Here is a 14,150-nt window from a genome sequence, read left to right as displayed (position 1 = left end):
CGCCTAATTTAATCATGGGGGAATTCACGATTGAAAACATCACTGGGCAAGGGACTTGTTTTGTAGAAACCTCTTGAAGTCTTAGAAGTATGATCAATCTAAAAATTGCAAATCAGATAACTTAAAATCTAATGGCATAGGGAAGAGAATGGATGTCAACCCTCTAAGATTTGTGGATCTAATGGCATAGGGAAGAGAACGGATGTCAAACCTCCAAGACTTGTGGAAATTTTTTAACATTATTTAGAAATTGATGATACAAAGAAGTCGAAGTCGGCAACACCTCCCAATGTCAACTATCCTTGCCTACTCTATGTTAGGTTTCATATTGTTCTCCTATCATTCAACCATATCCCGGATTAAATTTGAAATTTCAGTTTTAATATTTTTCTTAATTCATTCAAGAAAAAAAGTCTTAGGGTTTTGATTCTACCCCGACTTTGTAACAGTAATATTACATCAATTTACGGCTTTGATCTATTTATTCAATCATGATCTGTATAACTAAAAAACCCACTGGTATCGTTAAGAAGGTAAATGTAGCCATGAACCGGCATAGTCTTTGATTAGCACATATTGTAAACTAACACTAAACTAAGGCCATAAGTTCAAAGTGTTTTCTCGTTACATAAAGCTATCTCAGCCCTCTAATTATTATATTTTGTGTGAAAATTATTGTATAATATTTAGTGCTTGAATCACAAAAACATACACCCAGTCTTAGATACTTAAGAAATATCATTGCCACAAAATTAAAGATGACAGTTATACAAATGAGTGAAGAAATTGAAAAATAAAATACAATAATCGAAGTTGGTTGACCAGAATTTTATTCATAATAACAAAATGAGGGCATTTGGTTTCAGGTTTTGACAACAGAGGCTCTGCTCCTGCAGCTCCTCCTTACCCCTTTCCCGGGTTTCCCCTATTCCCGATCGACTTCAATCTCTTTCTAATTTGATATTCTATACTCCCTATACAACCAAACCAATTGGGTCCATGGTACAATAATAGACTAGCTACATAAATAAATAATTACTACTGTGGTAAATAAATAAATTAAATAAATCAAAGTAGGAATTGTTGGGAGACAATAGATGGTGGAGGAAAGAATAAAAGAAAGAAGAACAAATACTAGAAAACAGTGCATGGGTGGTGATGCGAGATGGATAAGGAAGGAATGGGTTCATCAAATAATTCATCCCCCCCCCCCAAAAAATAAATAAATAAATAAAAAAGGATTGGATTTGGAGCTTTGGAAGGCCTACTAATAATTCTGTGATCTACAATTACGTACAAAAATAAAACAAAAGACATTATCATTTTAAATAAATAAGAACAATCAAGGTACGTAGGATATACTGTAATTAAGTACAAATGTGTATATATAAAAAGGATCAGTCCAGCTTTTCGACCGATACATCATTTACCATGCATGTTTAATTAATTAATTAAAAGTTCACCCTGCCTGCATAGCTAGCTAGGAGCCTAGGAATACAAATGCATGTGATACGACCGTACGAATCATACTTAGTGTTGTTAATTTGTACTATGCAAATTTATACTATACTATACTATACTATTATTTTCTCAAAATTTTTGAGCCACACACGCATGCGCGCGTTTGTGTGAAAAGTCTTACACAGTAGCATTAGTAAGACTTCCCTTGGAGCACATGTCCGTCAGTTTGTGGTGAACTGGCTCTGGCTGGCACCTCAATAATCTTGTCCAAATATATAGTATTAATAATTGTTGTGGTCAATATTGCTACTTCTCTTCTTTTTAGTAGTAGTACAATAAATAAATAAAAATAATACTCCGATACTCTACTCTCTTTTTTGAAAGGCCTCCAATACTCTACTCATGTGAGAATCAAGGTTAAGGTATAGTATTTAGTTTCTTACTACTCTAGTATATCATCTACTACTACATACAGTATATCACTTCAATTACTTGAAATCATGCATATTGATGCTGAACAAGTTGCGAAACACCCAAAAAAAATATTACATTCTTCTATCCAAATTATGATTTTTCCAAACATAAATGACTATTTATGATGTATATGTTTGCTAAAATAACATGAATAATCTTCGTACGACTCAAAAAGAGTCATGCTAGACAACTTTATATTAATCAATGATTAAAGTATATACAGTGTAAACAATTTAAATTTTGTTGCATTTTTTATTTTTTATAATTTTCATGTTTATCAAGATTGTTTATCGCTTATTGCGATGGTTATAGATTTTTTTTCTCTCTTCATATTTCTTCCTACATATGTGTATTTTTAACGGAAAGATCCACTCACTAATTTAAGAGAGAGAAGGAAGCACCTTGGAATGGTTGTCCTTTATCCTTTACTTCTCATAAACTTCATCTCTGTTGTTAGCATATTTAAATGTCAATATCTATCTAATTCATTGACCTATTTATATTATGGAATATGAGTTTCGGATTGGACAATATATAATTTCACAAAGTATAGAATTTAAATTCACACTGGGGTGTGATATAAATTTTGCAAATATCCGAATCACCACAGGGTGGAATTTCTACTCTTTTCACACTCGAATTAAACATTCATCTCTCGCTCTCTCCTCTTTTAATTCCATTGTGACAGATACAAATGGATTCTTCGGCGGAGATTTGCTGGCATTTCTACTGCTTTAATTGGGCTTTTCCGGAAGTTGATTTTTTTTTTGCTAATATTGTATACATCAGTGGGGGGTTAGCCGAAAAGTAGTGAGTTAACAACTAATTAGGGGGTTCGACATCTCTCTATAGACTCTAACCCCAAATATCTCCTTTGAAAGTTAAAGGGGTATAACTAGATGGACTGAGAGCCATATCTCCCGGAAGCTAGCTAGGGCACCTAATTTTTTTCCCTTTATATACAAGGAGAACATAAAAACTTCTGAATACCTCCCACTGTTTTTGCAATTTTTTACTTTGCAAAAACTTGAATACTTCACACTGTGTACTAGTAGTACTATATCTTTTGGTTGGTGCGAGGTTCGGAATGCAGTTAGAAGAAATCAAAGGTTTTACGGAAAAACAAAATGCGTGTCAACACTTTCTACCTTCCATTCAAACAAAATACAGTAATTGGGCAATTCTATTATCTGTCAAATTTGTCGAAATCAACTCATTTTAAAGGACATGATTTTGGCACTTCAATTTAACTAATGATATTTTATTTTTTGTTTTGTTTTTTCATATGATTAAGATATAAAATAGAGTGTCAAAATCAATTTTTTATTCTAATCAAAGAGTAATTATTCAATATTTCCGGTATATACTTTCTCACCTCACATAACATATGGGGTCTACATGTGAATTTCGCATGAGCCTCACATGTTATAAGAGGAGAAGAAGTATACACCGAGAGTATTAAATAATTTTTCCTAATCCAAATACTTGTTGTAATGTTCTAGACTCTTCTGCTGCTCTAAAATATAGTATACTACTCCGTACTATAGTAGATTATTACGCGCCCACCCGTCCATTCCTCTCTCTCTCTCTCTCATTCCTATAATTTAGCTTCTTGGATTCGGGTCATCGCATATTACCCCCAGAAATAAAAAGATCTGCTTGTTTTTTTGACAAAAGTCCTCTGTAGGATCTCTATTTCAGCGGATTCTGAGATTCATCTGATCTGATCAAGGTAAGTCAAGATTCTCTCCCAACTTCAATTTTGATGATTTTCTTTTACGATTCTTTGCCTGATTTTGCCCATTAATGTCCAGATCTATACATTTCTTGGACGATTATCCCTCTTCTTTTTGTCATATAACAATTTCCATGAACCTATTTTATGAATGAAATTCATGTTTTCTGCCGAGGGTTATATCCTCACTCTTTTTTTTTTCTTTCCTTTTTCCTTTTCCCTCTAATTGCTTTGCTGTTTGAAGGGAGAAGCGGACGGTATTTTGTAAAATTTGTTGTTTTTTTTTTCTGAAAAAAATTGATGACTTTGTTCTACAGCCTGAAAATCATTTACCCTTGACTTCATCTTTATACTTCTCTTGATTTCTCCATACATGGTGCATTTCTTTGTGCCATGTTGAGGGTGAAGTGCGGTCTTTATCAAGGATTTAAGAAACGAAAATGCTAATCACAGCTCTTAGGGCGGTGAAAAATGTAAAAAAGAGGTGTCAATATCCCAAAAACAAATGTATTGATATTCGTGAGAATGTATTGATATGTGCGAGATGTGTATTAAAATTCGAACTTCTTTGGCGTTATACACATATTATCCGCCTCCTAGTGGGAGGTCTTATCAAGATTCAAGACCCTTAAAAATGTAACGAGATTTTGGAAATTGGAGCACAGTTTGAATTGCAAAATTTTGGGGATATTCCCTTAACCTGCAATGTTACGAGCCTCTCCATTACTCCCCCGTATTGGAGAAGATCTTGCCGACCCAATTAAGTGGGACATACACCTCAGTTTGGTTTGGTAACGGGGAAGATCGTTATTCCTTGATTACATTGATCTGTTAAACTTTGTGTGGTGCCCAACAGAGCTTTAAGAAGTAATTTGTCTGATTTTGTTGGACTGTGTGGCTGACTTTTCCAGTTTGACCAATATTTTTTCGGTGTGACAGAAACCATAACTATTGTTAGAGAAGTGATCAGACAATGGACGAAGCAGCAGCTCGATATTGGTGTCACATGTGCTCCCAAACAGTGAACCCAATCATAGAAGTAGAGATAATCAAGTGTCCCTTGTGTCAAGGTGGATTTGTTGAGGAGATGGACTCCACCTCCTCTGGGGGAGACCAACACCCATTCACCCATGACGACTACTTTGGAGGAGAAGGAGAAACAGAATCTGAATCTGACCGTGCCCTCTCCCTTTGGGCCCCAATCTTGCTTGGCATGATTAGCAATCCTCGTCGCCGCAGAAGATTCAGAAGAAGACTTGCATTTGACGATGAAGGCTTTGAAGAAGACGGTAGTGACCATGACAACAACAGCGGCCAGCGCGATGCTGAGACTGAATTAGATAGGGAATTAGAGTCCATTATCCGCAGGAGGAGGAGGAGCTCAGCCACCATTCTTCAACTTCTCCAAGGTATTCGAGCTGGGATGCTATCCGAGTCAGACAACCCTGAAAGAGAGAATAGGGATGGGAATAGGGAGGATAGGGATAGAGAGTCTAGCGAAAGTAGGGACAGAGAACGCGTAATCCTGATAAATCCCTTTAATCAGACTATAATTGTTCAAGGTGTTGGTGGTTCTTTTGATTCGAACAATTCTCCAAACCCTAATCACCACCCAATTGGTTCATTGGGTGATTATTTTATAGGTCCTGGTCTGGACTTGCTGCTGCAGCATTTGGCAGAGAATGATCCGAACAGGTATGGGACACCACCGGCCCAAAAAGAGGCCGTGGAAGCAATGCCCACTGTGAAAGTTGAGGAGATTGTACAGTGTTCTGTTTGTTTGGATGACTTGGAGATCGGGATAGAGGCAAAGGAGATGCCGTGTAAGCATAAGTTCCACGGTGGGTGTATTCTGCCGTGGCTGGAACTTCATAGTTCTTGTCCTGTGTGTAGGTTTCAGTTGCCTTCAGATGAATCCAAGCTTGGTTCCGATATTTCCAGGAATAGTAGTAGCAATAGCGATAACCACAATGGAGATAGTAACAATGGCAATGAGAGCAGCGTTGGTGAAGAGGGGGATGGGGATGAGAGGAACGGGAACGGTAGAAGGTTTTCAGTACCTCTCCTGTGGCCTCTTAGTTTGTTTTCATCCTCAGGGAATGGTAATTCTAATTCCTCCTCCACAACATCGGCATCATCTCCAACAAATGCACCCAGAAATGCATCTCATACAGAGGAAAATTGAGTATGGTAATTGTAGAAGCTTCTTGTGGTCTATGTTTATGTTGCCCGGATGTTCTTTTTACTTGCATTTTATGTGCATAGCGTTTCCCCATCTACATCAAGTGCTTGCAAGAACATATTATTGTGCTTTTATCGTGTTCATAGATGTTTGTTTTCCATTGTTAGAAGAAACCCTGTTTATTTTCAACTGCTATTATGTATTTTACTATGTAAATAGTTATGTTGTGAATTGTTGTTTTTTGTGTATATATTTGGGTTGCTGTGAAATAGTATACTACTCCAATCAAGAAGAGGCTATGCTATGATGGATTGACTTTTGTGCATGTTTAAGAGATCTTGGCTAAAAATAGGGGGAGCCAATTGTGGTGGACTGACAATCAAATCAAGTCTCTATTTTATAGTACTCCGGTATGAAGTTTCAAATGTCGACCATGTGGTGTAGTCATTTGAGTTGTTAATTGTGGTCTAATAACTTGAATTAAATTACAAACTCACACAACCCCACGCCATTAGAAAGCAGTGGGGGGAGTTTACCTATCTCCAGCAGCTCTTCTTTCCCTTTGTTTTTTTAAGTCCCCTTTTGTTTACCGTTTCCTTTGGTTTTGATTTTTAGATGGTGGTGATGGAAAGTGGCCAACAATGCCTCTATTAAAACAGGGTAAGGTTTTAGCCAGTCATGGGTAAATGCCATCCGGCACTCGATAAGCAGGCATAGCCTTAATGATGTTAAGAGTATCTCTAATGGTTTAATTAATTAAACATATTAAGTACTACTCCGTAGTAAAATACTTACATTTTATATTTCCTCCTTTTGCAGCTTCGAAATTATAAACTCATATTCAGCTGCTATTAGATCACCAGGAAACATGCAGAGAACGAGCAGGACTATTTCATCACCATCATATACAAATCATGACAAAATGAAACACACACACACACACACTCTCTCTCTCTCTCTCTCTCTCTCTCTCTCTCTCTCTCAAAAACATTGCTACAACCACAACTTCTGTGGCATAACCTGATTTGTAATTGGCCGGGATGTGATTTTGTTATCTTAACTTAAACACCAACAAATAAATAACATGCACGTATAATGCAGTACTCCTTTTTTTTTTTTGGAACGGCATATTGTAAGAATTGTTGTACAACGAGTCATGCTTGTAGAGTTGTCAACATTTGAGGCCTCGTTGAAGAAGCTCTATATTTAAGGGCCTAATTGAGAGCAAAAAAACAATGTGGAATTTCGTAGGTTATGTTTGGTAATGCATTTCATTGTTTCCATGAAAAACCATCCAACCCCTGCTCTTCATGAAAAGCCACCTTTTCAGCTCATCTCATCTCATCATGTAAGCACCTGCACTAAACACGTCTATCATTATATTTCACCATCTTCAGAAAACGTACACATAAAACAACTTCTAGGAAGCACGAGTGTAGCTTTTCGTCAGTAAATTCTGCAATGACATCTGAAACTACAACAAAACTTTGCCAAATTCCTGTACTCTTGGGTCAGCCTTCTGAAACTTATAGTACATGTTTGATTCAATCAACAATCCACTGATTAGACAGATCTAAACGCAGATCAATACACCAAAGTACCAAACAATACTAGACAAATTATGAGTCGCATTTGCATATAGCTTTAACCAAAATCAAACAATAGAGTTCCACTCCATTGGTAAAATGTTTATGCGAGACGACAACAATTTAAAGTGCTGAGAAACAAATCTCAGAAGAGCAATATCTATCAAAAACGTCCTTTTCAGAAAAGGTAAAACAAAATAGCCAAAAATCAGAAAGCGATTAGTCTCATCTCCTTCATAACTTCATAACCTAACCAACTAACAAGGCCAGGGAGGAATTATTACCATCACGAAGACCATCTCTACTTCACGGTGACGATCTTGATGATAGAAGCGGTCCCAACTCGGTGCAGAGCCACGACAGCGTCTCCATCCTTGCAGAGTCCCTTTGCCTTGGCATGTTGCAGCGCAAACTCCAACGCTTCTTCTGTCGACTCAGCATGCGAAGCCCTAGCAGACCCTGCACATAAAACCGGAACCAAACCCCTAAATATAAGGCTGTGTCTCGCTGGAGACTCATCGCTGCACGACCAATCAAAGGAATCAGTCTTAATCTCAGGGACCACCACCGACAGTATAGGCATGCCTGGCCTATACTTAGCCACCAGTTTAGCAGTACTTCCTCCTCTGGTTAGGACCAATATCAGAGCTGCCTTTGTTGAATTGGCTGTTCGCACTGCAGAAGAGGCCAAGCTCTCTAATGGGCTCATGGGCACAGGTGCATTTGCCGTAATCCTCTTGAAAACATCCGCATAGTCAATTGTGCTCTCTGCTTCAACGCAGATTTTGGCCATGGTTCGAACTGCTTGTTCCGGATAAGCCCCTGCAGCTGTTTCACCACTCAGCATTACACAGTCTGTGCCATCAAGAACTGCATTGGCAACATCGGTGGCCTCTGCTCTAGTTGGCCTAGGAGATTTGATCATTGACTCCAACATCTGTGTAGCCGTAACAACCGGCTTTCCTTGGATGTTGCATTTGTAGATCATCACTTTCTGTGCTAGAAATATCTTTTCAATCGGAATTTCCATACCTAGGTCGCCTCGCGCAACCATGAAGGCGTCTGAGTTAGCTAGGATTTCATCAAAATTTGCCACACCTTCTTGATTTTCAACCTGCCAAGACAAACCAGAAACCAGTATCAGATATCAAGATCAATTGTCGTAGAGTCCCCTGTCTTTACACATGGAAGACTAAGGCTAAATAATACAAAGGCGTTACGGAAGGCTTTGAGGTCCCGAACCCACACTTAGTGGACCAAATATCAAACGATTCAAACCTTTTGATGCTTATAACAAGCTTATCAACGGATGAGACTGAGACTATATTATCAACCAATACATCAGGAATTCATTTCGCAATGTTCGGTAATCATCCTAAAAAACCTGTGATGTTTGTTTTTACCTTCTTCTTTTTTTTTTTTATAAGTATGTTTGTTTTTACTTTTCATTGCGTCAATCAAAGGAACAAGTCATTTGACTTCCCAAATCTGCGAGGGCAGGCACTAAACGGGTTGACTACTACTCTGTCATGAGTCTTCAAATTTCCATGATATCTGTTCATGAATTAACAAACCTTTGACATAAGAAGGATATTCTTTGCATGCTCCCCGAGCAACTTCCGGACGTCCACCAAGTCAGAGCCTTTGCGGACAAAAGACAGAGCGATCATGTCAATATTATTAGGAATCCCCCACTCTAAGATATCAACCTTGTCTTTCTCCGTCAAAGTTGGGAGATCCACAATAACCCCTGGGAGATTGACATTCTTCCTCTCGCCTAGAACTGCTGTGTTCTCACATCGGCATCGAACCAAACCATTTTCCTTGTCACAAGACAGAACGGTAAATGAGATCGTGCCATCCGCACAGAGTATCACACTTTGTGGCTTCACGTCCTCAGCCAATTTTTTGTAGCTCATGCAAATCATGTTCTCGTCACCCTGGATGCTGTAATCAGTGGAGATGGTGATCTCTTCACCCTGCTTCAGTTGGATGGGCTTGCCATCTTTCAAAAATCCAGTTCGAATCTCCGGACCCTGTTAAGTCACAAGTGATATGAACAGTTAGAAAATTCCAAATTCTAAGCATTAGCTATGTATGGATCATGATATTATAAAGGGAATTAAAAATCTCGGAGAAAACATAAAAAGTAATAAAGTGAAGAAGCAAAATTACTACTTTGGCTTTCCTTTCATTTTCCTTTTCTTTTGTGGATCTCTTCATAAAATTCATGCCCGGTACACATCCTATGGGTCCTAACCTAACTCCTAAGTTCTAGCAAAAAAAAAGTTCTAACATTCATGAAAACAGGGAAAAATAATTTTCGTACAAAAGCACTGAACCTCGACGGAGTGGTCATGAAGTAACTTAGTTGTGCCAACTCCAAAAATCACGTGAAGTAAAAGCCAACCTATACAGACTCATGCTTTGACAAAATAACTTCAGCATGCTTGGCATCTTTCGCCTTTTGGCCCACCATCCATTTTCCCGTCTTCTAGTACCGCATCTCTAAATTTGAAAATTCGCCATCCTTAAAAAAGTATGGCTTTGGGTTGCACAACAGGTAATTGTCTGGGTGTTCAAACTTAAATGAGCTCAGAGTTCAAAATTGATTGGGTAGGGTGCGGAAGTAATGACATAGCCTTCATTACATATACTACCATGTATATCACAAAAAGGTTTACAGTATTCGTTACCTTCTGCTCAATGTAAGGCTGTTAATGGGTCCATACCCACCTAGACACCCAGTAATGGTCTAAATAGGTGCTAACTCCTTGTTCCACTAAGCTATTTGGAGCCTTTTCTTGTTTTGTCCTCATCCAAATTTTTTTCGCGTTTGTTAGTTTTGCACTTAATTTTTGTGGATTATTGATTCGTCTCGTCAAGACGAATCAAAAAAGTAAATTCTTTTTACTTCTACCCAAATATTTTTGGAAATATCCAAGATAAAGTCCAAAAGTCATAATTTTTTTACTTTTCCGATTCATCTTGACGAGATGAATCAATAATCCACAAAAGTTAGGCGCAAAACTAACAAACGCAATTTTTTTTTAATAAGGACAAAACAAGAAAAAGCCCCAAAAAGCTTAGTGGAACAAGGTATGTAGCTTTGGCCTCTTCAAACTAAGCGAACTACTCTTTTTGATACAATATTCCCCATGTTAGCTGAGTTTTGACAGTACGGATGCCTTAATAAAGCACAGGGATGTTACAATATCCAAGTAAAAGAGCAATTTAGAAGGAATAAATGGATTGGAAGTTGACATCCATCATCTCAAGAAGCCATCAACTGACAAATAGCACCCCAACCAGAGTGGAGAAAGAGTTCGGGCATTATTCAATATTTAACCCAACTTGATCCATGAAACTGGATGCAGTGAAATCTTCCAGCTTCTGATCCATTAGCAAATGTTGACTTCTTAATAGAAATGTTTGCAAAATCAAATGTTGAGTTCTTATTAGTACCGTCGAGTTCGCAATATTTTGGACTCTCAAACCAGAGTTTAACATTACGTATAAACAAACACTCCACGTGATGCTAATTTTGTTTCACAAACCATGGGTTGTATGGTTCCGCAGTTGGCACAAAATCAAGGATATTGTAAATCTAGTGCTTGAGTCCAACTCTAGGCAACAAGAATATCAAGAAGTCTAATACTTTCCAAAAAGTATAAATAAAGAGGAAAGAAACAATGTCGCATGACTCCAGAAATTTTTGTAGATGGAGTCTTTCAAAAACTAACATTGTACCAACTTTATGAGAAAATAATCTCACACTAATCATCTCTTAATGAACCACTTTCAACAAATCACAAGCTAAATTAAACTTACCAAATCACAAGTAGAGCACTATTTTTAGAATACTTTATTATTATTTCCCAAAAAATTGCAACATTTGTACTTTTAAAACTGCATTTGATGAGGTTTCATGGTTTGAAAACATAGCGTAATAACTTCATCGTCCAAAGTATCAAACACCCCATTTTCAACATATGTAACCAAATAACCAATCATCCATTGATCCTCAATTAATTCTCAAAACCGACTCCCGACTCTCTACAAACTTTCTTGCCGTAAAAGCTCTTTCTACTAATGTAATCGTGACTGAAAAGGAAAAGGTGTAATTTTGTTTAAGTGGGTCACAAAATCAAGCGAAACTTATTAACCAAGTTAAGAAGAAAGTATTAATGTTCAGAACGCAGTATAGCTTGTTGGGGTACCACTCTAGCGTCGCTTCTTGCAAACATATGACATTCAGCACGGGACCCAGAAGGCAAAATTGGTGGATTGGGTCTCTTTACTCATAAAGTGCTCAAACAAACCATGCAAGAATGGTAGGTTTTGTTACCAGGAGTCCATCTTTCATTCGCTGGAAATGCAGAAGTTCCTCAATTCTAGATGACAGAAGAGATGTACGAACAAGAGGAGAGGCACAGAAGGTTCACCTGCCAGTCCTTATGGAAGAAGCATGTTTGGAAGTACTCTGGAAGGTTAGTTTTCCTTTTGGCAAATAGTCCAGTAACTCAAAATCGGATTTCCAGAAGTAGTCAGAAAGGATGATATGTTTCAAACAGTATTACCAAAATTCAAATCGATACATGGAAAATTCGGGACAAATATATCAGCACAACGTTAGACAGTCGTTCACAGTGCGTGTCGTGAGAAAGCCAACAGAAACGCAATCAGATACAAACAAAACAAAGAAACAAACAAAAAAGGGCATAAGGATTTGGTGTTGTTTAGACTAAATATACAATCCCCCAAACTCATCGGAATCCCAACGACTGCGGATCAAATATAACAGCAATCTTACCACAGATCAAACGAAAATGATATGAATAACCAAAGATATTACAACGGATCGGAAACACAAATATGTAGTGGTGAAGTGGAGAGAGAGAGAGAGACCTTAGTGTCGAGCATGACAGCACAGAGGATGCCGGTGTTGTCCATGGCAGCGCGGAGGTTGTCTAGGGTTTCCTGGTGGTATTCGTGAGATCCGTGTGAGAAATTGAAGCGAGCGACGTTCATACCGGCTCTGAGCAGCTTCTCGACCATCGGAACAGACCTCGACGCGGGCCCCAGAGTACAAACTATCTTGGTCTTGGGCCTCTTGTCAACCACTACTCCTCCGTTGTTCATCTCCATTTCTCACTCAACTGGTTTTCACACAAACAGCACAAGCAAGATGAATCGATCTGATTAATAAATCCTCTCAACACAGACAGACAGACGGACGGAAAAAGATTGAGCGATGGTCAAAGGAGACAGCAAGTGTTTTTTTCGTTTAGGTGATTGTGTAATTGACCGACTAAACCGAATCAAATATCAAATCAAATCAAAGAGGAGAAAGCAACGAACTAAGGAGAAGGAGAAGGAGATGAGGAGGAAAGAGTCTCGTCCGTATCGTATGTGAAAGTAAAGAAAGAATGAAGGTGCTGATGTTTACCGAAAGGAAATTTGGCACCAAACCCCAAGTCAGTCCGACACGTGGTCCGTCCGGTTTTCAATTCCTGCTACTGTTACTCCTCTCTCTCTCTCTCTCTCTCTCTCTAATTCTTCTTCTTTCTTGAGTGACAAGTCAATTGCCCAGAAAGAGAAATCTATTGATTGCGGATGAGGAATTATTCGCATAATCTTTCTATGGGATACTTTTTCCTTTTATATATTCAGGGAGGAGGTGGGATTTTATTAAACATCATGATACTTCCCTTTTGCATAGCAATTCTTTTGCACTAGTAATTTCCGTGAATAAAACGCTCTTATCTTTGTGTAACTCGCATCCCACTAAGGTTATAGTAATAGATTGTTAACGTTGCTGAGTTGGTGCATTTTTTCTGTCTTTTAGGAGTAACTAATTGTGAAAAAATATAAAGTTAGGACTAATGACCACCAAGAAAATGTTGAATTGTTCGTTTTCCCTGGCACCATTTGATAAATATACTGGTTTATAATATGAAAAAGAAACAAATGCTTCACTCATATAGTAGTTGACAAAAAAAATTAGTATATCATTAGTGACTTATTTATTGCGAGAAATTGGGTTTGTGACAAGCTCTAGTGGTAAGGGGGACTAGGATGGGTGGGCTAAAATGAGGTCCCCTAATTAATTAAATCAGATCCCAAGGTCAAGAGGAGGTTTCAGGCCAACCTTTGTTAAATACCAACGGCAATGGCTACCCCTAAGTAGTTTGAGTCTTCATGATTCCAATTATATATAGTCAATGGAAATATAAAAGTCGCAAGTTATTTATTTGAATATGGTTAATACCAATTAAAATTTGATGACCGTGTGACAACGTCTAGGCATTATTGTGACAACGTCTAGGCATTATTAAAGTAGCGTACATTTAAAAACAAGGCATGAATTGGGTCGGAAAAGATATCTGCACCGACGGTTTTCGTAGGGAAACCGTACCGACGGCCACGCGTGGCCATCTCCGGCCACCCGACGGCCGATCCGAGCCGTCCAAAAAAATTTTAAAAAAAAAAACGAGGGGGCCTGTGCAGGAATCAACGGCATCCGATGTGTCTAAAGTGCTTGATCCGAGCACCCTTTTTTCGTGTATATATGTATATTCGCGAATGCCGTTGATTTCCGCACGGGCCCCCTCGTTTTTTTTTTTTTTTAAATTTTTGGACGGCTCGGATCGGCCGTCGGATGGCCGTCGGTACGGTTTCCGTAGCACCACTCACTACTTAGTGCTGTATT

At 38.3% G+C, this 14,150-nt stretch overlaps 2 protein-coding genes across 4 annotated transcripts; one reads left to right on the top strand and one right to left on the bottom strand.

Annotated features, from left to right (window-relative positions):
• The first annotated feature begins 3,427 nt into the window (after positions 1–3,427).
• Positions 3,428–6,121, top strand: LOC131314663 (E3 ubiquitin-protein ligase SIRP1-like). The gene is made up of 2 exons (XM_058343467.1): positions 3,428–3,667; positions 4,610–6,121. Exon 2 carries the CDS (start codon positions 4,644–4,646, stop codon positions 5,853–5,855), a length of 1,212 nt encoding a protein of 403 aa, XP_058199450.1. The 5' UTR covers positions 3,428–3,667; positions 4,610–4,643; the 3' UTR covers positions 5,856–6,121.
• Positions 6,122–7,463: 1,342 nt separating this feature from the next.
• Positions 7,464–13,057, bottom strand: LOC131314662 (pyruvate kinase, cytosolic isozyme). Of its 3 annotated transcripts, none has more exons than XM_058343463.1 (4): positions 12,888–13,057; positions 12,347–12,597; positions 9,013–9,474; positions 7,464–8,552 (listed from the first exon to the last, which is right to left on the bottom strand). In XM_058343463.1, the coding sequence occupies exons 2-4, from the start codon at positions 12,584–12,586 to the stop codon at positions 7,740–7,742; spliced, it is 1,515 nt and encodes a 504-aa protein (XP_058199446.1). In that variant the 5' UTR covers positions 12,587–12,597; positions 12,888–13,057; the 3' UTR covers positions 7,464–7,739. The 3 variants fall into 3 exon arrangements, with proteins under 3 accessions (XP_058199446.1, XP_058199448.1, XP_058199447.1); XM_058343465.1 differs by having other exon boundaries at positions 12,347–12,592; positions 12,888–13,036; XM_058343464.1 differs by lacking the exon at positions 12,888–13,057 and adding an exon at positions 12,800–12,847.
• Positions 13,058–14,150: the final 1,093 nt, after the last annotated feature.

This window comes from Rhododendron vialii, chromosome 13a (assembly GCF_030253575.1).
Source record: "Rhododendron vialii isolate Sample 1 chromosome 13a, ASM3025357v1".
Lineage (NCBI taxonomy): Eukaryota > Viridiplantae > Streptophyta > Magnoliopsida > Ericales > Ericaceae > Rhododendron > Rhododendron vialii.
The sequence above is the reverse complement of the archived record's forward strand: the minus strand, read 5'-3'. Positions and strand labels throughout refer to the sequence as shown.

What these genes read in the sequence shown, in the direction of transcription:
- LOC131314662 (XM_058343463.1), bottom strand. Translation starts at nt 12,586, where the DNA reads ATGGAGATGAACAACGGAGGAGTAGTGGTTGACAAGAGGCCCAAGACC. An exon ending in CTGTCATGCTCGACACTAAG is followed by an intron (nt 9,475 to 12,346) that starts GTCTCTCTCTCT and finishes GTGACTTAACAG; the next exon opens with GGTCCGGAGATTCGAACTGG. An exon ending in ATATCCTTCTTATGTCAAAG is followed by an intron (nt 8,553 to 9,012) that starts GTTTGTTAATTC and finishes TTGTCTTGGCAG; the next exon opens with GTTGAAAATCAAGAAGGTGT.
- LOC131314663 (XM_058343467.1), top strand. Translation starts at nt 4,644, where the DNA reads ATGGACGAAGCAGCAGCTCGATATTGGTGTCACATGTGCTCCCAAACA.